Source organism: Aspergillus puulaauensis, chromosome 2 (genome assembly GCF_016861865.1).
Source record: "Aspergillus puulaauensis MK2 DNA, chromosome 2, nearly complete sequence".
In the NCBI taxonomy this organism is placed as follows: Eukaryota; Fungi; Ascomycota; class Eurotiomycetes; order Eurotiales; family Aspergillaceae; genus Aspergillus; species Aspergillus puulaauensis.
The window spans coordinates 3,903,410-3,927,424 of NC_054858.1; the positions used below are offsets into that span (position 1 = coordinate 3,903,410).

The 24,015-nt window shown below is 53.4% G+C and overlaps 13 protein-coding genes across 13 annotated transcripts; 6 read left to right on the plus strand and 7 right to left on the minus strand.

The window, feature by feature from the left end:
- Positions 1-399: 399 nt before the first annotated feature.
- On the plus strand, positions 400-1,927 carry APUU_21614S (glycoside hydrolase family 71 protein; the record flags this gene model as incomplete). Its single annotated transcript, XM_041700387.1, has 2 exons — positions 400-495; positions 548-1,927. 2 exons carry the CDS (start codon positions 400-402, stop codon positions 1,925-1,927), a joined length of 1,476 nt encoding a protein of 491 aa, XP_041553376.1.
- A 714-nt stretch (positions 1,928-2,641) lies between these two features.
- APUU_21615S (uncharacterized protein) lies at positions 2,642-3,487 on the plus strand (the record flags this gene model as incomplete). Its single annotated transcript, XM_041700388.1, has 1 exon — positions 2,642-3,487. One exon carries the CDS (start codon positions 2,642-2,644, stop codon positions 3,485-3,487), a length of 846 nt encoding a protein of 281 aa, XP_041553377.1.
- Positions 3,488-3,707: 220 nt separating this feature from the next.
- Positions 3,708-5,207, minus strand: APUU_21616A (uncharacterized protein; the record flags this gene model as incomplete). The annotated part of the gene is made up of 1 exon (XM_041700389.1): positions 3,708-5,207. The coding sequence occupies one exon, from the start codon at positions 5,205-5,207 to the stop codon at positions 3,708-3,710; it is 1,500 nt and encodes a 499-aa protein (XP_041553378.1).
- A 477-nt stretch (positions 5,208-5,684) lies between these two features.
- APUU_21617A (putative UDP-glucose,sterol transferase) lies at positions 5,685-8,874 on the minus strand (the record flags this gene model as incomplete). The annotated part of the gene is made up of 6 exons (XM_041700390.1): positions 5,685-5,890; positions 5,934-6,072; positions 6,123-7,653; positions 7,721-7,957; positions 8,031-8,661; positions 8,712-8,874. 6 exons carry the CDS (start codon positions 8,872-8,874, stop codon positions 5,685-5,687), a joined length of 2,907 nt encoding a protein of 968 aa, XP_041553379.1.
- Positions 8,875-9,308: 434 nt separating this feature from the next.
- APUU_21618A (uncharacterized protein) lies at positions 9,309-10,473 on the minus strand (the record flags this gene model as incomplete). The annotated part of the gene is made up of 4 exons (XM_041700391.1): positions 9,309-9,547; positions 9,608-9,689; positions 9,741-10,007; positions 10,075-10,473. 4 exons carry the CDS (start codon positions 10,471-10,473, stop codon positions 9,309-9,311), a joined length of 987 nt encoding a protein of 328 aa, XP_041553380.1.
- A 581-nt stretch (positions 10,474-11,054) lies between these two features.
- APUU_21619S (uncharacterized protein) lies at positions 11,055-12,106 on the plus strand (the record flags this gene model as incomplete). The annotated part of the gene is made up of 3 exons (XM_041700392.1): positions 11,055-11,336; positions 11,382-11,729; positions 11,780-12,106. The coding sequence occupies 3 exons, from the start codon at positions 11,055-11,057 to the stop codon at positions 12,104-12,106; spliced, it is 957 nt and encodes a 318-aa protein (XP_041553381.1).
- A 218-nt stretch (positions 12,107-12,324) lies between these two features.
- APUU_21620S (wax synthase family protein) lies at positions 12,325-13,557 on the plus strand (the record flags this gene model as incomplete). Its single annotated transcript, XM_041700393.1, has 1 exon — positions 12,325-13,557. One exon carries the CDS (start codon positions 12,325-12,327, stop codon positions 13,555-13,557), a length of 1,233 nt encoding a protein of 410 aa, XP_041553382.1.
- Positions 13,558-13,684: 127 nt separating this feature from the next.
- On the minus strand, positions 13,685-15,343 carry APUU_21621A (pepsin-like aspartic protease; the record flags this gene model as incomplete). Its single annotated transcript, XM_041700394.1, has 3 exons — positions 13,685-14,730; positions 14,779-15,103; positions 15,152-15,343. 3 exons carry the CDS (start codon positions 15,341-15,343, stop codon positions 13,685-13,687), a joined length of 1,563 nt encoding a protein of 520 aa, XP_041553383.1.
- Positions 15,344-16,486: 1,143 nt separating this feature from the next.
- APUU_21622A (DUF202 domain-containing protein) lies at positions 16,487-17,317 on the minus strand (the record flags this gene model as incomplete). The annotated part of the gene is made up of 2 exons (XM_041700395.1): positions 16,487-16,785; positions 16,903-17,317. The coding sequence occupies 2 exons, from the start codon at positions 17,315-17,317 to the stop codon at positions 16,487-16,489; spliced, it is 714 nt and encodes a 237-aa protein (XP_041553384.1).
- A 1,748-nt stretch (positions 17,318-19,065) lies between these two features.
- On the plus strand, positions 19,066-19,872 carry APUU_21623S (uncharacterized protein; the record flags this gene model as incomplete). The annotated part of the gene is made up of 1 exon (XM_041700396.1): positions 19,066-19,872. One exon carries the CDS (start codon positions 19,066-19,068, stop codon positions 19,870-19,872), a length of 807 nt encoding a protein of 268 aa, XP_041553385.1.
- Positions 19,873-20,078: 206 nt separating this feature from the next.
- APUU_21624A (uncharacterized protein) lies at positions 20,079-21,303 on the minus strand (the record flags this gene model as incomplete). Its single annotated transcript, XM_041700398.1, has 2 exons — positions 20,079-20,981; positions 21,043-21,303. 2 exons carry the CDS (start codon positions 21,301-21,303, stop codon positions 20,079-20,081), a joined length of 1,164 nt encoding a protein of 387 aa, XP_041553386.1.
- Positions 21,304-21,985: 682 nt separating this feature from the next.
- APUU_21625S (uncharacterized protein) lies at positions 21,986-22,546 on the plus strand (the record flags this gene model as incomplete). Its single annotated transcript, XM_041700399.1, has 1 exon — positions 21,986-22,546. One exon carries the CDS (start codon positions 21,986-21,988, stop codon positions 22,544-22,546), a length of 561 nt encoding a protein of 186 aa, XP_041553387.1.
- A 292-nt stretch (positions 22,547-22,838) lies between these two features.
- On the minus strand, positions 22,839-23,870 carry APUU_21626A (gamma-glutamylcyclotransferase family protein; the record flags this gene model as incomplete). The annotated part of the gene is made up of 1 exon (XM_041700400.1): positions 22,839-23,870. One exon carries the CDS (start codon positions 23,868-23,870, stop codon positions 22,839-22,841), a length of 1,032 nt encoding a protein of 343 aa, XP_041553388.1.
- Between the last annotated feature and the right edge of the window lie 145 nt (positions 23,871-24,015).

The window sequence follows — 24,015 nt, forward strand, 5'->3', positions numbered from 1 at the left end:
CTTTTAAATGCCTCCAGATATGTAAGTAGTAAAGTACTGTAGCACAACACCTGCTCTCCAGGCAGCCAGCCAGCTCACCGCGAAGTATATTTATCTCCTGAATATCGTTACTGGAAGGACTGTCTCAGAACTATCGATGGGCGGCAGTGCCCAGCTCCAATGGCTGATAGGCCGAGGAATAGTATTGGTTTGCGTTATCTGAGATCAGTTAGAGACTTTTTAGGGTTCGTTGGTTCGAGTCGAGTCGAGTCGAGTCATTCAGGGATGGATGGATGGAAGTACTTGTAAAGGGTATTAGTATCCTAACCCCCCAGCAGATTGAGACTGAGTCCTGTTTACTGTGATCAAGTTTCCTTATTTTTCTTTCTTCCTCTTCGGCTACGTTGAGGATTCTTAGACATGTCCTTCATTCTGCTATGGGCCCTCCCCATCTTCCTATCCCTCCTCACAATCCCCCAATGCATCCAAGCAAAAGCCGTCTTTGCCCACTTCATGGTACGCACTCCAATCAAACCACCCAATAGCATACCAATCTAACAAGCACCAGGTCGCAAACACAGCCAACTACACGATATCAGACTGGGAATCCGACATCAGCCTAGCAAAAGCATCCTCGATCGACGCCTTCGCCCTAAACTCCGGCTTCGGGGCAAACCACACCGCAAAGGCCCTGAAAGACGCATTCGCCGTAGCCAAGCAGCAGAACTTCAAACTATTCTTCTCGCTCGATTACTCCGGCAATGGGAACTGGCCGAAAGACCAGGCTGTCAAACTACTCAGCAACTACACAGGCCACGACGCTTACTACCGCCATGAAGACGGGCGCGCGCTGGTTAGTACCTTCGAGGGCTTCCAGGCGGCGGGCGATTGGGGCGATATTAAGAAAGAGGTGGGCAAGAATGTAGGGAATGATAAATGCTGCTTCTTTATCCCGGAGTGGGCGTCGGCGGGGCTAGCCAAGGCGTCGAGGGTCTCTGCTACAGATGGGCTGATGAGCTGGGATGCGTGGCCGTATGGGAATACGGAGATGAACACGACGGAGGATAAGCAGTACATGGACGTGCTTAAGAAGGAAGGGAAGTCTTATATCATGCCTGTGTCGCCGTGGTTCTACACGAATCTGCGCCAGTTTCACAAGAACTGGGTGTGGCAGGGGGATGAGCTCTGGACGCAGCGGTGGAAGCAGGTCGTCGAGGTGCAGCCGGAGTATGTCGAGATCCTGACCTGGAATGACTACGGAGAGAGTCACTATATTGGGCCTGTGAGGGAGAAGGCTGTCGGGGTGTTGGAGAGCGCGGGGGCGCCGTTTGACTATGTCTCAGGGATGCCGCACGACGGGTGGCGGGCGATGCTGCCGTACTGGATCACTCAGTATAAGGCTGGAGGAGGCCAGACGGCGAGAGAGGGCGGGGAGATCGGGGAGGAGGTGTTGAGTGCCTGGTACCGAGTCAGTGCGGCGAGTGCGTGTGGGGATGGGAAGACGGTGGGCAATAGTAAAAGCCAGGACCAGACTCTGTTGAAGCCCGCGGAGATCCTGCAGGACAAGGTTTTCTACTCGGCGCTTCTGGAAGGGAGAGCAGACGTCAAGGTCAGTATAGGGGGCGAGAACCGGACGGCAGAGTGGACGGATGTGCCTGAGGGGGGCAGGGGGGTGTATACAGGGTCCATCCCGTTCGACAAGCACACCGGCGAGGTGGTGGTGACTCTGACGCGCAACGGGGACTTCCTGGCGCAGATGAAGGGGAAAGACATCCAGGACAGTTGCCCAGGCAATCTCACCAACTGGAATGCGTGGGTTGGGAATGCCACAGCTGTCAAGACGAACCGGGCACCCGGAGCAGACGGCGATGACTCGGCGGGCGTCTCGCTGCACACAAGTCTGTGGCTGCTGGTGTTTTCTTTGTTGAATGTTTCCTTGTTGATATGACTGCACATAGATTATGTCCTTAATTGAATAGAGATTTATCGATCAGTCCAGATCCCTCGCCACGGTCTAGCCCAGCCTACGCCGCCGCCGCCAGCCAGAGAAAGCAAAAGCAATGACCAGGTAAATTATTGGACTCTGGCAGAGCTTTCCGAGTCCCAGACCCACGGCTCTTCATCCCCAGATCCATGGAAGAGCTTATCCTGCCATCGACCGGTGTGATTCGTTGGATGTGGCCGGCAGAGTCTATGACGGCTCTACGAGGCCAGACCCCCCACGCACCGCTCGCTACCACAGCCCTAAGCCCCCAACTGGCCCCGTCTGGACAACCCGATGTGGTAGAGTTTGACGCTAACATGGTTTCCCCGTGGCAATGGCTTTGACAGGCCCGTCTGACAGGCCGCGATTGGCCGGCACCAGCTGTCGGTGTCTGTGCTTTGCGTTTAAACTTCCATCATGCCACTGGAGCTGCCCGATCTAGCTCCATTGAGCAGCTGCATTCCAGTCTCCATTGAGGGGATCGTGCAGGGGCTGCAGGTCCGGCCGGGAGCGAGGAAAAGGCAGTCTGTGCAGAAGATTAGGTTGTAAGGCCTATATAATGGATCCCCGGGTCTGCCGCGCCTTCTTCTCCTCAATGCTACTTTCATGAAACACCCTGATTACTCCTACAATCTACCCATTGTACATACCCGTCCATTGTTCATAAGCAAGCCGGAGATGGACTGCTTCTCCCAACCCAGCAAACCCAACACTCGCATCCCCCCTATCCTCATGGCCCGCCAGACTCAGGCCCTCGAGCAAACCACCACAAAAGCCAATGTCGCCGCCCAAGACCAATTCTCCCGCCTCGCCGCCCTCTCTAAACAGAGACTCTACCGCGAGGGCGCAACCGGCGACCCGGATCTCCGCCGATGCATTGGCCACCACCAGCTCCTCTGCCGGACCATCATGGAGGCAAAGGACCATATGAAGCGGTATCTCGAGGACGTGCTCGAGAGCGAGAGCGACAGTGATAGCGATAGCGAGGACGAGGACGAGATTCTGTACGAGAAGGGGCCAGTCTATACCGAGTACCCCCAGACGGACGAAGACGAGGGTGTAGAGGGTCTTCTATTTCCTCCAAAGAAACAACCACAGCAACCACCACAGCAACTACAACAACCGCCCACAGGTACTACCACGACTACTACCACTACAACAATCACAAGTAACAATGACTCCTCGCCCTCCCCCCGCGTGAAACAGAAGATCTTCGGCGTGGTCAAAGGCCTCGTCCGTCGGCGGAGTACCCCCCGGAATGCATCTCCATCATTTACAGCACCAGCACTAGAAGAAAAGACGACGCCCCTCGTCCACATCGCGGAAAAGAACTTCAGCTGCAGCCAACTGCCCGTGCGGATCCATATCCATGAGGACGTCGTCCGCGACGGCATCAAGAGTCTGAAGCGCAGCCATAGCCAGGACACGCTGTCGACCAAGTCGGCCTCGTTTGGGATGCGGGGGAGGCAGTATGCGCAGAGACTGGGGATTAAGGTCCCAGCAGCAGTGTCTGTTGCGACATGAAAGGATCTTTATGAAATGAAATGAGATGGTTGACGATGATATGTTGACGACGATATAGATGAGCATCGCATGCGGTGTTGGTTTCTTGTCTTGTCTTCTTGATACGATTACTTATAGGACTGTGTATGAAATAACGAGATAGACGCATTGATGAATCATTACATACTACATACTCCCTCATGATATCCTGGTATATCCTAATAACATCAGAAAGAAACCGTCAAGACCACACCTTCATAATCACATTCTGCAGATCGCCAGGGGCCAGCGACGCCCTGATCCTCCGGCCAAAGTCACTGCCTGTCCGCTGCAAAAGGGCCTCCTTGACCTGCTTCAGGTACGGCGGGTTCCAATGCAGCCTCACAGCCCAGTATATCAGCCTCTTGATATCCGGCTTCCCTCCACCAACAGGGACTATGGCCAGCATCGTCTCGACATCGAACTTGAGCGGATCCTTCGCCCTGGCAAGAAGACCGAGCAACGCCTTCTCCAGATGCCCACTAAACTCACTCTTGATCGTCTTCTCCAGCGAGATGTGGTACTTGGCCTCGAACGCCTGCGCAACCGCCACAAGCCTCTGGTCCGACGCCGCCAGAAACACCGCCGCAACGCCAATCTCATCAGTGCCCGTCTTCGCATTCGTCGCGAGATGCAGCTCGTGAAGATCCTTCTCCACAGCCGCCTGGTCAAAGTACGTCCCGCGCTCGGGGCGCACCGCATTCAACAGCATCAGGAAGAACTTCTCCGTTTTCCCGGACAAGTCACTCTTGATATCCTCCACCAGCGCCTTATTATACTTATTCACATACTGGTACTTGATCGCGCGCAGGTCCGCATTCGACCGCCCAATCAGCACATCATTAATCGCAACCTCGTCCGTCCCAATCCCGCTCATCGCGTCGCGCAGATACATAATATCCTGCCCCAACGGCCCCGCCGCAAGCGAGACCATCGCAACCTCAAAGTCCCCGGAAAGCTCACTCTTCAAGTCCTTCTCGAGGTTGCGCCCGTGCCGCTCCATATACGTATTCCGGATCAGCGCCATCTGCAGCGGGTCGGGTTTTGCCAGTACACCGATCAACGCGGCCTCGTCGGTTCCCCAGCCCTTCATGGCTTTGCGGAGCGCATCGGCTTCTTTTGAGGCGTCGCCTGAGGCGCGCTGGTCGGGGTCGTAGCCTAGCGATGGCGGCGCGGGGACTGGCGCTGCAGGAGGGGGATATCCGCCTGGTGCTGCGCCATATGGACCGGGAGGGCCTGGTGGAGGGCCGCCGTATGCACCTGGTGGCGGACCGCCCGGCGGGAAATGGCCCTGGGGCGGGTATTGGCCGGGAGGGGGGTACTGCCCGCCAGACTGAGGAGGGTACGGGGAGTGCGATCCGTGCGAGCCCTGGGGAGGAGGAGGGGTGCCGTATTGGCCTGGAGGGGGGCCGGAGCCCCAGGGGGGTTGGCCGTAGGGAGCGGGCGGCTGCTGGAGCTGCTGTGGGTGCGGGGGGTATTGCTGGTACGGGGAGCCCTGGAACGGCGGTTGCTGGTGCGCAGATGAATGGGGAGGATATCCGCCGGCGCTGCCTGGGGGAGCTGGGCTTCCGCCAGGAGGAGCGCCGTATGGAGGTTGGGCAGGATGGGCTGGATAGGAGGCGGGCGGATACGCGGCGGGGTAGCCCTGGGGGGGAGGGCCCTGCGAGTACTGGCCGTAGTTATTGGGCGGCGGATAGGACATGGTATGGTGATGATGGTGATAAAAGGGAAAGAAGAAAAGAATAAAAGAGAAAAGAAGAAAAGGACGAGAAGCGACAGGGAGGGGCAGTCGGCTAATGCTGTGTGGCTGAGTTGTATTACCGTCAGATCATCACCACTAGACTACTAGGGGACTCCGAGTTACTAAAAAGTTAAAGGACCCATCTCGTATTCATCGATACTATTTGTACATTATCTGTATCGATACGAGAACGGCCGGTTGGCAGCTGTTCTTCTGGTGGATATATATTCAACCGCATCACGCTACAGTATACACTCAACTACCTTGTTAATATAAGATATTAATATAAGACTTTGTATATCGATCAACAGTTTTTAATACAACTGGTTCAGTGTTCATCAAGACTGTCATGTTGGTCATGTCACAACTGCACATTCCTCAACTTCATCATCATCACTTCATATATTATCGATATTAATGCTATGGGTATTATTATTACTATGCATGTCCATTCGTCTCGCCCTTCTGCAGCTCATTCCAGCGCCGAATCACCGCTGCTCGTTCCTCTGGCGTGGCTGCCACCATCTCTCCGATCCCCTGCTTGATGCGCGACGCCAGTATATCCCGGATTTTGCTTCTTGAGAGCGAGTTCCGCAGGGATTTGTGTATTCCTTTAAGCGGATATCCTGCCAGTCCCCAGAGCCCTATCTCGTTAGCCGAGAACTGTATAATGGTGGGTTGCCCTACCTGCAGCTGGCTTGAGAAACACCCCCCCTACGCCTTTGCCAACGCCTTTAATCATGCCTACCGCCCCAGACTCTTTGTGTCCGTAGATGGGCTGTGTCACGATACCAGTGACGCCTTGATACATTTCCTGCGTGAATTCCTACACACTCAGCGCCACCTCATGAGTATAATATAATGCAGGGGACTCACCGTCCCAGCAGCACGCAGCCCTCCTCGCGCTCCACGCACAGTCGGCGTCTCCTGGACCATCGGATCATGATACAGCTTCGGCGCATTATGGAAGCCCTTGGAGAAACTCATCGTCAGATCCGTAGGCAGCAGAAGCACCCAGTCGAGGAGATGCTTTCCAACGCGGGAGACATGATATCGCGCATCGGTCAGCACTTCGCGCACTTCAACTCCTTTCTCTCTGCTCTGATGTCCGATCGTATTCTCCAGACTCAGTGGTTGCATGTCCATATCGTCTTCGTTTGTGGGTATCTTGGAGAAGACATCTGTGTCGGCGGATGCCATGGCGTCTATCTCTCTATCTCTGGCCGCATTACTGACTGCGCCGTTTGGTCGGTTCTTCGAGACTGACGACGATGAGGTTTCCTGTCCTTCTCGCGCTGATGTGTACGATGATGCAGACGAGCTACTTGGACTGGAATCACTCCCAGCACTCTCTCCCTCTCCCTCGCTCTCATCCTCCCTCTTCTCACTCTCCACTCTGTCTGTCCTCCCCTGGGCATATCTGTGCTTCTTCCACGCATGAATCGGCCTGTTATGCTGCCCATGCCTCAAATGCCTCCTCGACCGATGCCGGGGTCGATCCCCCCTAAACACCTCCGCCACGTCCGTCGGAACAGACGCCATCGTCGCCACAAAGTCCGTCACAACTCCATACAACACCTCAGCACCAGCCGACAACGGGCCCCTCGGATCCCGACTCGTATCATACTCCTTCGACCGGTACAGCACCAGATTATGAGGCTTGACCAGCCCCGTCTCAACCAGCACCGTCGCCGCAAACGCACTCAGCTTCATCCGCGACTGCTTCACCCACCACACAGCCGGCCGACAAGGACACAGCGAGCACCGCAGCGCCTCCTCGTCCAGATGCTGGTAGAACGAACACACGGCGTTGCGCACCCCTTCCTCCTGCCTCATATTCTCCCCAATCTCCGCAGCTTTCTCCTTCGTTGATTCCTTCATCGTAAACCGAATCGCATCAGCCAGTTTCTCCACCGTGAGTCGTTTCCACGGAATCGGGTCCGGCCCTGCACCAGCCCGAGAGACAATGCTGCCCCAGAAGGTCTGGTCGCCGAAGAACGGAATCACGACCGTCGGCCGACCCAGCGCGAGTCCGGCGGCCGTGGTCCCCGCGCCGCCGTGATGCACCACAGCGGAAACGTGCTGGAAGAGCCAGTCGTGCGGGCATTTATCGATCATCATGATTGAGTCCGTGTCTGCTTCTTCGGCGCCGATGTTGCCCCAGCCCTTTGACACGACGGCGCGCTGCCCGGCTGCTTGCACGGCGGAGAAGACGATTCGCGTTAATGCGGCGGCGTCGTCTACGACTATCGACCCGAAGCCGATGTAGATTGGGGCTGGGCCGGCGTTGAGGAAGGCTTGCAGGTCGGAGGGGGGTTGGTAGTCTGAGGGACGGGGGAGGGTTGAGAAGCCGACGACGTCGATGTTTTGGCCCCAGTCGAGTGGTTTTTCGAGCAGGGCGGGGGACCTACACAGAACACATAGGTGGTTAGTTACTTGATGTAGATTTCTTTGTCTGGGAGAGGATGAGGCACCATAGGTATGTATACGGGATCTGGAGCCGGTGCGCGATACTCGGCGCGCGGATCGCATCCAACGGGTCCAGCCCTAGTTCGCGCTTGCGAAAGCGATTGATCAGGTCTCCGAGTCCTTCCCACATCATGATCTCGACGATGGCGTACGAGGCGAAGTTTGCAACTGAAGGGCCGGTATTCTGGGACTGGATGTTGGCCAGGGGGTGAGGGAAGGCCTGTGTCGCTGACCAGGGCATGCTAACCAACAATCAGCATATCACATATCCCATATCACAATGTAAATGAATGCAAGTGAGTAAAGAAGACATACGTAAACATCATATTCAAGGGAATCCCCAACTTCTCCGCACAACTCATATGCGCAAAACTCGGGGGATTGGCAATAACCACATCCGCCACAAACGGCACATCCCTCGCATCAACCTCCTCACTCCACGGATCCTCTCGAACATGATGCTCAATGCCCGTCCCATCGCCGCTCTCAAAGCAAGACCGCCAACACCCGGTGAAGATACTCTTCATCTCGCGCCGCCGCCGCTGGATCGCCCCGCTGCGAATCGTGCGCATATCCGGCATCAACCCGGGATTCTTCACCATAAACGCCATCAGCTCTGCCGGGTCGCCGCCGATATTGAAGAATTCCAACCCCTGGTCGAGCACGGATTCGCGGAAGGAGAGGTGCGTTGCGAGGCGCACCCGGTGGCCGTGCGAGGCGAGGTACTTCCCGATAGCGAGGAAGGGCTGGATATCGCCGCGCGATCCGACGACCTGGATGACGATGTTTAGGCGCAGCGGACAGCGCTCTTCTTCGCCCGGGGGGAACGAGACTGAGGGCTTGCGATCGACGGGCCCGTGCGGGTATGGGTGTTCTTTGGTGTGGCGGGCGATGCGCTGGAGCCAGGGTTTGTTCGGGGTGAGGTTGATGTTGAGGCGCCCGTCCTCTGCAGTCACATCAGTTAATGGATTCTAGGAATTTATTTCGATAACATACCCATCACCCGAACGCCCGTGTCCAGGCCATGCCCCTCGTGCACCTTCTGGCCCTGGGTGGGGTCGTAGCTTCGCGCCCAGTCCTCGGACGAGATGCCATCTTGCTGCTGCTGCTGCGACTGCGATTGTAATTGTGACCGAGACTGCGACTGCGACTGCTCCATGCTTGCAGTCAGTTGGAGAGCAGGAAAGGAAGAAATTGCGGGAGGAAAAGTGAAGTCATTGTGGTGATGTCAGTGTGGAATCGTGGATCCACAGGGCTGCACGATCTGTTCCTTGGACGAACTGTGTATGTTTTGCCGAATGCGTATTGAACATATATTACAATCTAGATTATTTCTAACCTCTGCCAGGCTACATTCTAGCTATGATGCAGTCTCCAGGCGTTGTGAGATTTAGATGTTCACGTCGGTGTGCACATGGGAGTATAGGGCTAGTTGTAGACAAGGAAGTTAAACAATCAAATACACCCAAAGGCAGACTCTTGACGAATTTCAGCGAGTTGATGTCTCAATAAAATCAGCCCAACTCCATAGAAAAATCAACAAACTTGTTATAACAACACAATAAAGCTTTCTACATTGCACGCTGATAAACATCAACAGGCTCTTAGGCGCTTCCGACGATCAGAGAGAACTGATTTAATGTCTTTAACCCTGACTCTAAACCGGGACCCCGACAGAGTGGCAGACGGGGGTCGCTGAGCCATCATTGTTTGCATGTCCCTCATGTAGGCGTCGACGGGCATGCCCCGGCCCACGCTGGACAACGTGCTCCGTTGAATTGCAGGCCCGGTTGTCCTGAAGGGGAAGGAAAAGTTTGGGACAGGGTTGCGGTCTGCGAGATCATTGCCATGTTAGTAAATGAAGGCTAGACATAGGAAGGAGGTGCACATACCAAAGTCCATGACGTCCCTGAAAACGCTGTCGTCTACCTTTCGTGCAAATCCGTCGGCACCAATGAGATGTGCTACACCTTTCTAGACAGGAATCAGAGTGACTTCAGGACAACCTTGTGTTGTTTCGCTTACCACAGTGTCGGTCGAGGCAGTATCTTTATAAAACTCCAGAGTCCCACCGAACAAACTCAGCTCTAGATACCGGCCAGACTCTCCTCTCCTGGGATTCCTCTGGTAATCATGAGCTGACAAAGTTGGCGGCGTACCCCTGCCTCCATTTCCAAGGTAAGTGATCAACATATGGCCTCCAATCTCATGAAATATGGCTGCTGCAAATTGGAATTGGTACTCTCGAAATGTCTGGCTGTTACCGGCCGCATTGATCATGTCATTGAATTTCTTCACCACCCTTGATCAGTAACTATAACATCAAAGGCACGAGTTATCAAAGATACGAAGCACCCACCACTGAGTTCAGACCGATCATAGACGACCGTGGGTCCCAGCTTTGCTGCGTGCCCTCCCATTCACATCGATCATGGTAGGCAATACAGTCGAGGTTGGTCAATCTCCGCTCGATGGTGACCATGGGGAATCTGGAGTCTATCTTCCGAATGAAGTTATCCACGGCCTGTGTAGCTAAGCGAGGGTCTCTCTGGAATAGCTGGTTTCCACAACGGTTGGTGTCATAGATCAGCGCAATGTTGACGAGGGCCCCACGAGTAGCCTGGTGTTTAAGCATCCCTATCGCTGTGGCGATGGCAATCGCACCGTAGGTGTACTGCTCCTCATGCGGCTGGTGGATGGTTAGCCCTGACCCGGCGGCAACGCGGGTCATGATTGCGAGGTCAAGAGTAGCAGACATGATGGGGGAATAGAGCTAGAGAATTGAGAGAGTGAAATAAATTGAAATGATAGCCGTAGACATGAGACAGAAACTCGAGGCCTCTTTAAATATTTTAGAACATGGCCCTAGATCTTGACGCAGAGCCATTCTGCGTTGGAACCGCCAAACTAAACCTGAGCGCCTACTGATGCAGCGTCTGTTCCAAGCACTCCAGCTTTGTTACTACTGTTGAGAGCAGAAATCCTGGCGGTTGCAAGTGTTTCGTAGCAACTGCAGTCTGGATCGATGGGTTGGGCGAGGACTGGCAGAGAGCCGCTTAGATCCGGCGCCAATATGGAAACCGCAGTATATAATAAGCAACTTGATCGTCCAAGTCGATGCGACTCTTGCTCCCAGACCCTATCAGTACGCGCCGATGTTCATAGTTGGGGCACTAAAATTGGAATGCGCTAACGACAGCGACCTAACCCGATCAGGAAAGGTCGCCTTTGGCCCAGCGCTTCGATTCCTCGTCGTTCAGTCCCCCCCTTGACTGTCTCTCGCTCCGTCGCTTCCAACACGATTTGATTCTATATAGCATACGAGAATTCTCTCCTAATATGGCAGATAACGATACTCTCAAGGTGGCGCTCGTGACGTTGGCCGAGCAGCATCTCAAAACCCTCCGCGACACCGTGCAGCACATCCTCTCCACTCATCGGGCCGAGTGCGTCTTTGCCCAGGTAGCTGAGGGGGTTTCGACACAAGAGACTGCTCAGTACAAGTTACATGACTTGGACCCTCAAATTAAAGATAGAACCAAACCAGCCCTGGAAGCACTTGATCTGGTCAAGAACTGGAGGTCCGAGTTTCACCTGGAGACGCTCGAAATTGACGAAAAGGTAAGTCACCCGAGGGCTATCCAAACACATACCTAAGCCATTTAGGTGCTACAAGCATATAAAGACAGCCGGCCAGGGACAAAGGAGTTTAAATTGCGACTGATTGAAACCACCGCTGTCGTTATCCATTCCCTTGCAGCGCTTCTATTCGAACATACAAACGAGCAGCCGTACAAATGTCCCGAGCCAGAGCGGAAGATTGTCATAGTGGATGGCCTACCAGAAGTAACCGATGAGATAATTGGTGATCCTATTCCAACGTATCTGTATCACGACGACTATCTCGACCACGACCTGTATCCGATGGGCGTTGCGGATGTCGTGGCCTACTGGGCGGAAACCCACCTATTTGGCGGCGTCGTTGTTTTTGATCACGGCGAGTCCGACACAGAAGTGGGCTTCTCTTCAACACAAGTCTATTGCCGTGGCTGACAATTCTGCAGTTCCTCGACGTTTTCCTGCATCCAGACTGCAGCTTCAAGGCCTTCAAGCTGTCGGACGCCCAAGTAGACCAATTTGTTAGCTTTGGGCTGTACGGAGAACCAGCGGTACCCTCGCCATTTCCCATCAAACCAGGCCGTGATGCGGTCAGGCTTTTACCCGAGTTTACCATGCAGAAGAATATATACCGTACTAAGAGCGACCGGAGGATCCCCGAGCTACCATCTGGCTGGCATCCGGTGGGGCGATTGGAAGATGATCCTCAGATGATGGAGTTTATGGACAAGTACAAAAACGGCGATTGGACGTATGGCTACAATGAGATATAGGTTGGTTCCTGGGTATTTCCATTTATTGTCCGCCATGTAATTTTTAGGCATTTTTGGGTTGTGGGGAACTGGCCAATGACAGCAACGAAAGCAGAGAACCCACTCGTTCAACAAAACATTCAGCTCTCAGTCTCACCCGCAACATTCAGGCCTCTCTCAACACCGCGGGGACGCGCTATCCTCCATCTCCCTATCCAACCCGGCAGTCCCCTGAAACCATGTCGCTCCATCCATTTCCGCCATGGATAGTACCAGTAATCAACTGGAATCTCGTCCAATCCATCACCGGCCTAACAGTGGCCTTCACCGATCCCCAATCGCCCCTCCGGCCACTCGCAGCAGCAACTACAGCGCTGCTCGCATATCTCCTCCAATCCAACATCCAAACCCACTTCGCAGGAACCCGTCCGTCTGGTCCAACGGTAGCAATGTGCTGGGTTAACGTCCTGAACGCAGTCGACCTGCTTGTTCTCACCCGCGCCTCTTACGAAGCCCAGCTTACCTACACTACAACAAAGACCTCCAAAAAGGACGCCCCAGCACCTAAAACACACGACTCACTCTGGGATAGAATTCTCTTCTCCATCGTCCTGCCCTACAACTACCGCCGCATCAACACCCCCTGGCAAATCTCCCGCCTGCCGCGCTTCTCCTCGACAAACCCCTCCTACATCCCGACAAAAGCCACCTTCCTCCTCCACTCAACAGCAAAACTCCTCGTCGCAGGCACAATAATCCACCTCCTAACCCTCGATCCAACCGACCCCCACCTCTCATCCGCACTCTCCCAACTCGACGAATCCAAGTCCGTCCTCGTCACTTACAACTCCAGTCTATATACCATACTCCTCCAAGCCCGCTTCACCCTCTCCTTCGGCCTCGTCACCCGCGCTGCAATAGTAGGCGGATACACGGCCGGTTCAATCCTCGCCGTCCTGCTCGGCTCCAGTCCAGCGTCTTGGCCACCAATCGCGGGGTCATTGAGTGGTGCTTGGTCGCTAGGCAGACTTTGGGGTGGTGCATGGCATCAAACGCTTCGGCGCCCGTTAACAGCGAACGCGACCTTCCTTTCCTCAACGCTGGGGCTGAAACCGACCAGTCGACCGGCGCATTGGAACCGCGTCGTTATCGCCTTCATCGGTTCGGGTGTTGTGCATTCGCTCATGGATATTGGGTTTGGGGTTCCCTTGGATAAAACGGGTGGGTTGGTGTTTTTTGCATTGCAGATTCTGGGGTTTATCCTCGAGAGTGTCTTTCAGTGGCTGGTGGATGTATTGGGGGTTTCTGTGGGGAAGAAGGTTGAGAGATGCATTGGGTATATCTGGGTCTGTGCCTTCTTGCTTTGGAGCACGCCTGTCTGGATTAATCCGATTTTAATCAGTTTGGCGCGCGATGGAACGAATGTTATGTCGCCTTGGATTGGGTTGCCGCCTGCTTGGATAGGGTTTTAGTTGGAATGGAAGTAAAGTCCGCTTAGGTTTGTCTCGTGTGATTAGCGTTTCGCATTCCGCGTTAGAATTTAGAATCTTCCATATTTTATAATTAATGGAATGCACTCTATCTATCATGCATATTAAACTACAATGCTAAGAACAGACCCACCCCCACAACCCCCGCACCCAGCAAGGAATTCACACCCCGGCCCACGCCTGCTCCATTTCCAGGCGTATCCTCGTCATCACTATCACTATCATCACCACCAGAACCCGTATCAGTCGCATCCACAACAGCCGTCGCAGAAGCCGTAGCACTCGCCGTGCGACTCGGGAAAATAGGAGAATTCGTAAACCCAGTCGGCAGGACCAGCGACGCTCCACCGGTCGTCACAGACGCAGTAGTAACAGGATCATCAACAGGCGTCGCATGCGGTACGGAGTCATCCCCGTCCCCGATTTCAAGAATCTTATCCTCGTCGGGGTTATATTTTGCCTGCGCGAGCGAAACCTCATTGTTGTCGAGATCGAAGACGACGTATGCGCTGCGCAGGAAGGTGTCGCCTAGGATGGGGAAGAAGTCTGCTGAGGGGAGGATGCCGAAGGTGCAGCTTTGTTCGCCGTTGATGTGGAGGGCGTCGTCTGTGTAGTGGAGGGAGTCCTGGAGGACGAGCTCGGAGAGCGGGACGGAGACTTTGGCGCCGTTGAAGGAGAAGGTGAGGTTGTAGTCCTCGCGCTCGGTTAGGTAGCTGTTGCAGGGGACGTAGCCGACTTGGGCCTCCTCGTAGAAGTGGACGTCGAGGGCGGAGTAGATGGATTTGACGAGCGGGGCGGGGAGGTATGTGAGGGTTGAGCCGGAGTCGAGGAGGACGGCGAGGGGAAGGCTGTCGGTTGGGAAGGAGTGGTGGATGGAGTCTTTTTCTGAGGAGGCGGAGAGCTCGGTCAGGGTGATCCAGAGGTGGACGTATTGGTTGCTGTAGGGGACCACGGGGACGGTTTGGAGGGAGCCGGTGTAGTGCGCTGTGTTGACTCCGCCGAACAGGATGGTGCCTTCGTCTTCACCGAGCCGGTTGAGCCAGAGACTATACGCGCTAGATGCGGTGATGTTGTTTGTCACGAGGAGCTCGGGGAGGTTGGGATACATCTTCCTGGCGACTTCGTTTGCGGGATAGCCGATGCCTAGGATCCCCTCTGGTCGGGTTAGCAGATGCTATACTTGTCATGGTATGCACAACTTACTGTCAATGCCAGACGTCATTGCAACAGCGAACTGTGCCTTTGGGACCTCCGCATCTTCAATGACCAAAGAGTCCACGGCATAGTGCCCCTCAGCCCATGACGAATCGCCGTACTGGATGGAAAACCGGTCGGACAGGGTATTGGCGTTTTTCGAATCGCGTGGATCGTAGGTGCCGAATGAATCGCAGCGAGCACCTTCAACGTCACATATATCATTATCAGAGTAAACCACCCAGAGATCGCTACTCCCTGTGTCGACGGAGACTTCGACGCGTTGCGGGGGAGATCCTAACGTGAGATTCGTCGAGTAGATATCGCCGCCCATCTGTAGATTATTAGAATGGCATATAAACACAGTGTAAGATCAACAAACCGAATCGCCATAGAGTCCAACATTAACCGTCTGCCTCTTCCACCGCTTGCGATCCCTCCCCACCGGGTCATCGTGACGATTCCGCTTCAGCCCAAGCTGCAGAACATGCGGGGAGTCGCTTTCATGGACAGATAGTGCACACAGCCCCGGCACCGCAAGGGCAGCCAGCGAGGAGAGAAGGAAAATTCGCATGGTGTCTCTCCCCGCGTGAAGATAGGAGTGGAGAAAAAAAAATGGGCTCAGGGACGGGGATTTACAGTTTATCTACTGCTGCCGGTCATCGTGTCGATCCCATTTCTCGTTGGACAAGATGGAGTAAGTGAAGCATCCACCTCCACGGTCCATTCTCCATTCGAGATGGCCATGGCCAAGGCCGGGCCTTTGAGCCTGTGTCACATTGGGGCGTGATCCTGGACTGCCGTAGGGCCGTCAGCTCGGTTGTTGTGGATTGTGAGGGGAAGATATCAGGCTGAGCAGTGGGTCTAATTCGAGCCAGCGATTCACAAATGCGGAGGGCGCCCTCTGAATGGGCCTGACGAAGTGGCGGTACGGGGCTGGTGCTGGCTCGGCAAATTGTCAGCTGTAAAAGGAACATGTTTGCCTTGGAATCTGAAACGTCGAACAAACGAGCCGGTCCTGATCCGCCAGGAAATGGATCTCATCATCTCCGGGTCTATCTCGGTGTAACGTCATGCCGCTGCTGCAGCGACGGTGCGACTACATAACAACACAAGTGAGTTACTATGTATACGGAGTATCTTCTGCTTTGTCAATCATTGCTGAGGATACGGTACATCGTTGGTTGGAAATTGTAGAAGGTGGCACGTGAAAGCCCCTGAGGTGAAGTTGGATCCGACAACCGAGCGGGCCTTGGATGGAGTTGATTCTGTGGGGACTGGTAGTTTGAAATGCACCGTGGATCAGATGTACCCACAGCTGCCGATATACAACTTTACAGCCCCTGCTGTACTTTGAGCACCGTAGTGAGTATACAGAGTGCTCTTGATGAGTTCATGTATTGTACTGGATTGCTGCCTTGCAGCCTCAATCACGCAATAAGTCTTGGCATTTCGCAATACGCAACAGCCAAAAAGAGAGCTCGACGCGGTGGAACAGCCCCCGCCTGACAATTTGCTTATTCTGCTAGTCTGTACAGTAGAAAACAGTATATATAGATGGCGCCCCGTTTTGACGCCGGTGCCTTCTTCACCTGCTTGACACCGCTTCCCGTCTCCGCAAACGCCACCTGTCAAGATATCTTCACCGTGATAAACACCGACAGGATGAAAGTAACTAACGTGATCTACACCGATTAGCTCAGATCGCGATAACGGTTCAGTTGATGAAACTCACTGCTGTCGTCAAGAACCCAATGCAGTTCAATTCCCAACCCCCCGAGTATATTGTCCCTAGCGCGATTGCACTCTGCTGCTTCCAAAACCGATGCGCTCCTAGCACCGCTGTCACCATAGCCGCACAATGGCAAGTCACCGACAACGGAACGCCGACTCGATGAAATCCAAGACCTTTGCTGGTGTGGGGGGACTGCAGCCGGAAGAGCTGCGCGATGAGAACACCCTGCATCGCCAGGATGACCGACGTGCGGATATACGCGAGGAACGTCCGTTCAAGAGCTTACAATTCATCGTCAGCAGTGTTCTCAATTGACCTCGTTGTTCGATCGATTCAGTCCAACCCGACTGAACCGTCGAACCGACCAATTCAATTCATCTAGGGGATGCCCGACGCACCAAAATAATCCCGATTCTTCTTCTGCGCCACCGTCAAAACCACATTCCTCGTCCAGAACCGCTGGATATTCCCAAGCACTCCCTTTCGTGGCGACCGGCTGCGCTGACTCGTCCGCGACACCGTCCGCCGCGTGGTAACGCGGTATTCGCCGGACGAGATCGAGGCGGTCGAATCATCGTTGCGTTGCGTCGGGATCTGGTGTAGTTCGAGGTTGTTTTCGCGGTCGAAATCACGGTCGAGGTCGCTGTCGGAGGTATCGCGCGACGACGAGCGTGGGCTGCGGCTGCGGCTGTGGCTGCTGGTGGTGATGCTGTGCGATGACGGCCCGGGGTCGGGCCCGGCTGTCGGGGCTGGCGGATCGCTGGGGTTGCTGCTCCTAACAGGGTAGGTGGCAGGACGAGAGGCATCTACCATTATGAAGGTGGGTGTGGAAGAGGGGGCTGCATTATTCAATGCGCGGGTTTGGGAGGGCACTGAGGCGAGAGCAGGGTCGAAAACCTGGAAATGGAGAATGGGGAATGCGGGTGCTGGACCGGCAGACGGTCGAGAACGCGGAGAGTGACTTCATCGCCGCCCCACCACAACTATATGATCTATACACGCTCTATTCAACAATAACACAACCAGGTATCCCAACTATGTAAACAAATGTTTATGCCCGAAACTTCGCCGTTATGTTCCGATATGACTCGTTCAAAAAGCTTTGTCTTACGCGTGTACCATTTGATGAGTACTTGCTCGCGCAATAGTTGTGCTCGTAGTCAGGCGAAACGTCTCTGCGCCGAATGGGGCCACTATTACGGCCAGTTAGCCGTAATCTCGAATCGGCATTGGATGACTTACCTCGTGCACTGTAAAAACATGAATCTTGCCTCTGCAGAGCTTGCACCATCGCCGGCGTACCTTGGTTTCTCGACACAAGCCGATCCCCGGAGTGGTAGACAGGTAGTATATAGTTCTCTGGTCGGACTTCAAAAATATAAGTGCATGAATGCCTTCGTTAATAAACAGTTTGGCAAGCTCACTTGGATGATGGGTATGTCTAGCTCTCCAATACTTGACCCCAGATATGCATATCGGGACTATTGCGAGAACCACGGCGACAATGCTGGCAGTGGCTTCAATGGAGATAGTCATCGAGTTGAATATTGGTAAATTGGTATGCTGAGCGTTTGAGCGACGACGGCTGAATAGCTGTAATAATAACATGAGACTGGATACTTAAGTACAGAGGGGGGGCGCACCCATGGGGCAGTCGGTAAGAGGTCCGAGCTTTGGTACGATCCCCCCTTTGCTAGTCCGATTGTGTCTATGTCAAAACGTTTCTGGAAGTAGTGGCGTCTTGATCCTCATCAGGCGCCGCCTTCCCCCCCACTCCGAAAGATGACGGGCCCGCTGGTCTTCCTCAAATAGACAAATCTGTGCACAGACCTTTGAAAGGTCCAGATGGCTTTCCTCCAGCCCGTGGAAGTCGAGAACGTGAGTCTGCAAGGCCCCGGTTTTGTAAGTCTGACGGAAGTGCTGTTAAAAGGTTGGCAAACTTTTAGCATTCCGTGCTAACGTCTACATCAATATCGCCGCAGTGGCCCATCAGGCTGAGTATTTGGGCCTGCCGGGTATCTGGATTTCTAAGAGCCAATGACACCTGATTGGCCCTGTTCTCCGCAGTCTTACTCCGTGAACCTCTACTTTCAACAGAAGTGTCTCAGTCAGGTTAGTAAATGGCGGTGGTAGCATTGTCAGTTGCGACTGGATCTTGCAGAGGAGTGCAGTCAGTCTGAGTACACTCCCATTCGCGCTGCTGTCTGTGTATATATCACCGGAGCCAGAGGCCTCTCCTCAGCTACTAGGTTTATATATCATTCCGCAATCTCTCCTTAGTTGCTGTTACATTGTTAGATGGGCCGATAAGGAACAGGTAATTCCAAGGCAACCACAACACAAGAGTTTGCGATGGACTACAGATAAATGGCTCTTCATGAACCTCGAGAGTTCATGTCACGTCGAAAAGCATTTTTGCGGAGTTTACTTTGTTTCCAGTCAGCAAGCAACGGAGTTAAACACTCTCCAAAGTCCGACCATGGAATAAATTGTCTCTGTCTTCTCCTGGTTCGAGACTCTTTCTCTATCCATCATTTCGCCGGCAATTCCACTCAATAACAATGTCTCTCCAGAACCTCAAATACCTCGGAAAACTCCAAGGAAAGCGCGTGCTCGTGCTAGGAGGTACATCAGGCATCGGCTTCTGCATCGCAGAGGCCGCCATCGAACACGGAGCAGAGGTGGTACTCTCCAGCTCAAACCAGACAAAACTCGACAACACCGCTGCCAAACTGCAATCCACATATCCTGATCTCCTGCAGCGGAACCCAGTCACGACGCAGGTCTGCGATCTGTCCAACAGCGAGGCTCTGGAACAGAACCTCACCGACCTCCTAGAGGCAGCAACGCAGTCTAGAAAGACGAAGCTCAACCATATCGCATGGACTGCAGGAGATGCGCTCAAACTGCCCGCCCTGGATGAGCTCACTCTCGCTGACATTAACCGGGGTGGTCTTGTTCGCGCTGCGGCGCCGCTGCTCATGGCGAAGCTCTTGCCGAAGTATATGGATGTGTCGCCTGAGAATTCGTTTACGTTTACCGGGGGATCGAACACGCAGAAGCCTAATCCGGGATGGTCGCTGATGGCGATGTGGGGAGGGGCAGTTGAGGGTCTTATGCGCGGATTGGCGGTGGATTTGAAGCCGCTGCGGGTGAATATTGTCTCCCCGGGTGCGGTGCATACTGAGATCTTTGGGACTGTGCCTGCGGAGAGACTGGATACTGTGCTGGACGGCTTCCGTCAGAAGTCCACGACGGGGACTGTAGCTAGGCCGGAGGATCTGGCTGAGGCGTACATATATATTATGAAAGACCAGTTTGTGACTGGGTCGATTGTGGAGTCTAATGGTGGGAGGCTTTTAGTGTAGCCTTTCATCATCTTGTGGTATGGTAGCTGTGATGGGGGTATAAATTACTAGGTAGATGCTAAATAAACCAAACGAACACCCGCTATATCCATCTTTTTTAATTTCCTTGCCAGCCCTCTCCAGTTGCTTTTTCTGCGTGGTCCGGACCAGACGCTTGTAGAGGTCCAATCGTCAATTGTAGGCCTTTTGTCGATAATGCTGAGGCATTAGACTGGTTCTGGGTATGTCACCGCGCCGGGAGCCTCTGGTGTCCTCGCATAAGGGTTCAGCTGCGGGTCGACTCCCTCTGGGTGATGGATATGATTGTTGACATGGTCAGCAGCTCCGTCAGGCTGGGGATTTCGATCGGCTTCCCTATTTTCACCGGGCCGCCGTTGGTTGGCTATATCCTGATTCAACTCTCGTACCTCCCGAGCACGGTCTGTTATTTCTTGAATCCGGCTTACTGTCGCTTCGACTTCCCTTGCGTTCGCTGCTCCATACCAGGTCCAGCGATGGAAGGGGGAAAGCAGCGACGATAGTTCTGAGTGTTTTATGGTCAACGGAACGTAATACATCGATAGGCCCAGCAATGTGGCTACAATATAGACAATGAACACCGCACGGTGATGAGATCGAGGCTTTTGGGTCTCTATATCTTGGAACGCCAAGCACCCAAAATACACACCAAGCCCCGTGACGAAGGACCCAAGTGCGTACTTCAAGAGAGTACTGGGTGCTGCCACCATGAGGATGGATGGAAGTGACGCAGACTCCCATATATTCCCTTCCCGGCGAACGGACGATATCGTCTCTTGCGCTTGTTCGATTCCACCGCGGGCAGCGGCGGCTCCCGGGCCCGGCTCCCACGACTCCATGTTCGCGCGCAGGCCGTTGATCTCTTGCTCCAAGATACGGAGTTTCTGAGGAATACCGGCCTCGGTGAAAAAGTCTTTGACGTCGCTGGCGCTGAAAAGCTTATTCATCTTTTGTTGGATCAGGCATGCGTAAAAGACCGACAGACCCCCAGTCGTCAAGCTGAGCACGAATGCTGCACTCGCAGTCCAGTGAACCTGGTCAATGTCTTCAAGCGATAAGGCTGTAATGGCAACCTGGGCTACTATAGCCGCCTACGAGTCCGTCAGTTGAGAGCTCCTCGGACCGGAAGGTGTATGGCAGACTCGAGCATACCGCAACAGCCAGCATTGTGCAGTCCTCTGCTATCGATCTTCGAAACACTGCTGGTTCGTTTGAGGTTGAATGGAGGATGTGGCGTTCCACCTCCTCGACCATTCGTTTGGCATCAGGGAAAATCAGAAGAAGGAGTAATGACTCTCTTATGGTGTATTTCTTCCTGAGGTCATCGTAAACCCCAAGAACAGCAATCAAGATTGAAAACACTTCAATCCCTGAAGGCACTGGGATTATGCTCATTATCGAACCACGCCACATGATGTCTAACCACAGAGTGTTGGCAAAAAAGGTGGCACTGTGAAAGCTGTTTTCTTGGAACAGCAACGATCGGGGTAGGGAGATTAATCTAACATATTGGTATTCACAGGGCCATTCTTATCCTCAAAGACTTACCAGAGATGAACTCGCTGGTTGATGCTATTCAAACCAAGAGCATACTAAGTTACTTCTCCGTAGTGCAGGACGGCCCGCACCGAACCAGCAGGCGGGGCCGTGAGGCGATGTCCGCCTGTGCGTACCTTTCAGACCAGCTGCATGTGTTTACATGCACCGTTCGGACATATACGGGGGGGGGTCATCCACTCCGTTGAAACAATACCTGTCTTGATGCACCTATGTTTGCTTTGAAAGAGAAAGCAAAATGGCCGAGATAAAGAGCTTTCCCACCACAAGCCTTTGTTTAACGCCTCAGGAGAAGAACATCTATGGAACATTACAATGGCCTTTATGCCCCTATACATGCAATGCAGCGTACCAACCAAGTCAAGGTGTTTCTCACACATTCCCTACTCCATAAAGCTAATATCTTAAGTGCCGGCTTTTGTCTCCAGGTAGTTATATAAACGGCCTAAAACCCATGATAGATAATTACTCAACTTATCATTATCCAATCTACAACATATAGTCCTCCTACTAACGTTTATCCAAACCCACGGCCACAATGTCGAACAAACCCGGACCTGGTCGAGACTACGTCACAGCAGGATATCTCACCCAGGAAAAGACTCCACTCAGCATCAAAAACCCCGCATTCAGCAAGAAAGACGCAGTCAAGCTAGTCACAGAGCTAACCCATTATCTCAGTAGACAGGGCTGCACATACTACGGCGTCACATGCGCCTACCGCGTCCCCGAAGAAAAATGGAAATTCTGCGCCTGGTACACCATGCCAGAGATCACAGAAGCAGAAGCAATGGCGATACGCGCAAAGCTGTTAAAGTACTCAGCTGTCCCAGCCAAATATGACGGGCTTGTTGTGCAGGGTCGTTTTGATCCGCATTCATTCTACTCTGCCGGCATCACTGGGACCCAATGGCGTTATGTGACCAAGGTCTCGGTGTACGGGGCTATGGCATTCGTGAAGCGGGAGAATGATGAGAAGGACGTTAATGAGATGTTTGACTTGAGCCTTGTTGATTCTGCAAGGTCTGACATGGGTCGACCGGGGTATACTCTGGGGACGATGCTGGATGTGCTGAAATATCCGAAGGAAAGGAAGTGAGGCTGTGCCTCGATTTGCAATGCTTTGTGAAGAAAGAGGCTAATTATTGCTTAAAATTTAATGTTTACATTGGTTTTTTTAATAAATTAAGACTGGTATTTCATGCTTAACGTTCTTGGTTATGGTTTTCACAGTAATAATAGAAGGACTTGCAGTATCCGTACATTTACCCTAATTACCTTATAGTCAGTACGGATTAATCTAGTTCTTCCAATAGCCAAGTTGAACCTCAACGGAAGGCTCCAGTGTATTCAGCCCAAAGATTCATATTTATAACAATCAGATATCAGCTTCAAGTCCTCCCTGGTTCCCTTTCGTTTCCACTTCCAAACAGCCAGCCAAGCCCAATATCCATAACTTTGCCTACCATACCAGCTACTCCAGACTCAGTGATACCGGGGCTGACCATATTCATGGTTGTCTCGTCTGGCCTGCCTTGTGGACGTGGACTTTGTGTTCGAGGACCCTGGTAATGCTGCCCTTTCGACGCTTTGGGTCGATCACGGCCTGGAAGACTGTGTCGTCGGTGATGCCATGACTTGCGCTGCTTCATACCGTCAGCACTATGGTTGCCAATTTGATGTTCCACCCGATGGGTCTCACCTGTTGACTCCGACTCTTCTGTCCTGCTTTGGTCGAATTCGTTGTTTTCCCCTTGGTCTTTCTTTTCGTCAACTTCCTCCTGCGCAGGCTGATCAGGACTGACCATTGTTGAATCCTCGCCAAATACCAGCGGATAGAGCGAGTCCTGTAAATACTGCTTGCTAATGCCGAGCTTCAACGCATCAGACATCGCCGTCTCCATGCGCTGGACGTACTCGCTCCGAATCTGCCCATCCTTTCTATACCGGCCGCTCAGATACACCAGTGCTTCAACCATCTCAACACCATCCTCTTCTCCATGCGTCTGTCCCAACCCCTGTGTACCATTCACCCGCCCAGACACCTGCAACCCCTTCAACCTCTCCGCCGCATTGGCAGTGCGTTCCCCCTCCAGTGCCGGAACGGCCAAAGGCCCAACATTCACCCACCGCAGCGCCTTATCATAGAACTGTTTCGAGATCCCCTCACTGCGATCCAGACTGCGGATATCGCTCGAGCTAACCGTGAACAGGATCCCCTCGACGACGGGCTCGGGTTCTTCGCTGCGCTTACACCGCACCACGTTCGCGACGCCTCGCTGGTTTATCTGCCATCTGTACCCGTGGAGGATTCCTTTTGCAAATACTCTGCTGTTTGGACAGCGAGATGCCATCTGGGTGAGGTGCATGTTGCTGCCGAAGGCGAAGTAGTATTGGGGGATTTCTTGGGTTCGGGATGTCATGGTTGTGAATGTTTGGTAAGTTGTTGAGTTGGAATGAGTCTGATTGGAAATCGTTAAGTTGGATTAAAATGAAAAGAAAATGGATGGAGTGTCAGTCAGGGGAGTCGCGAGGCTATATCTCAGCCTTGTCGGGGACATGCGTGGC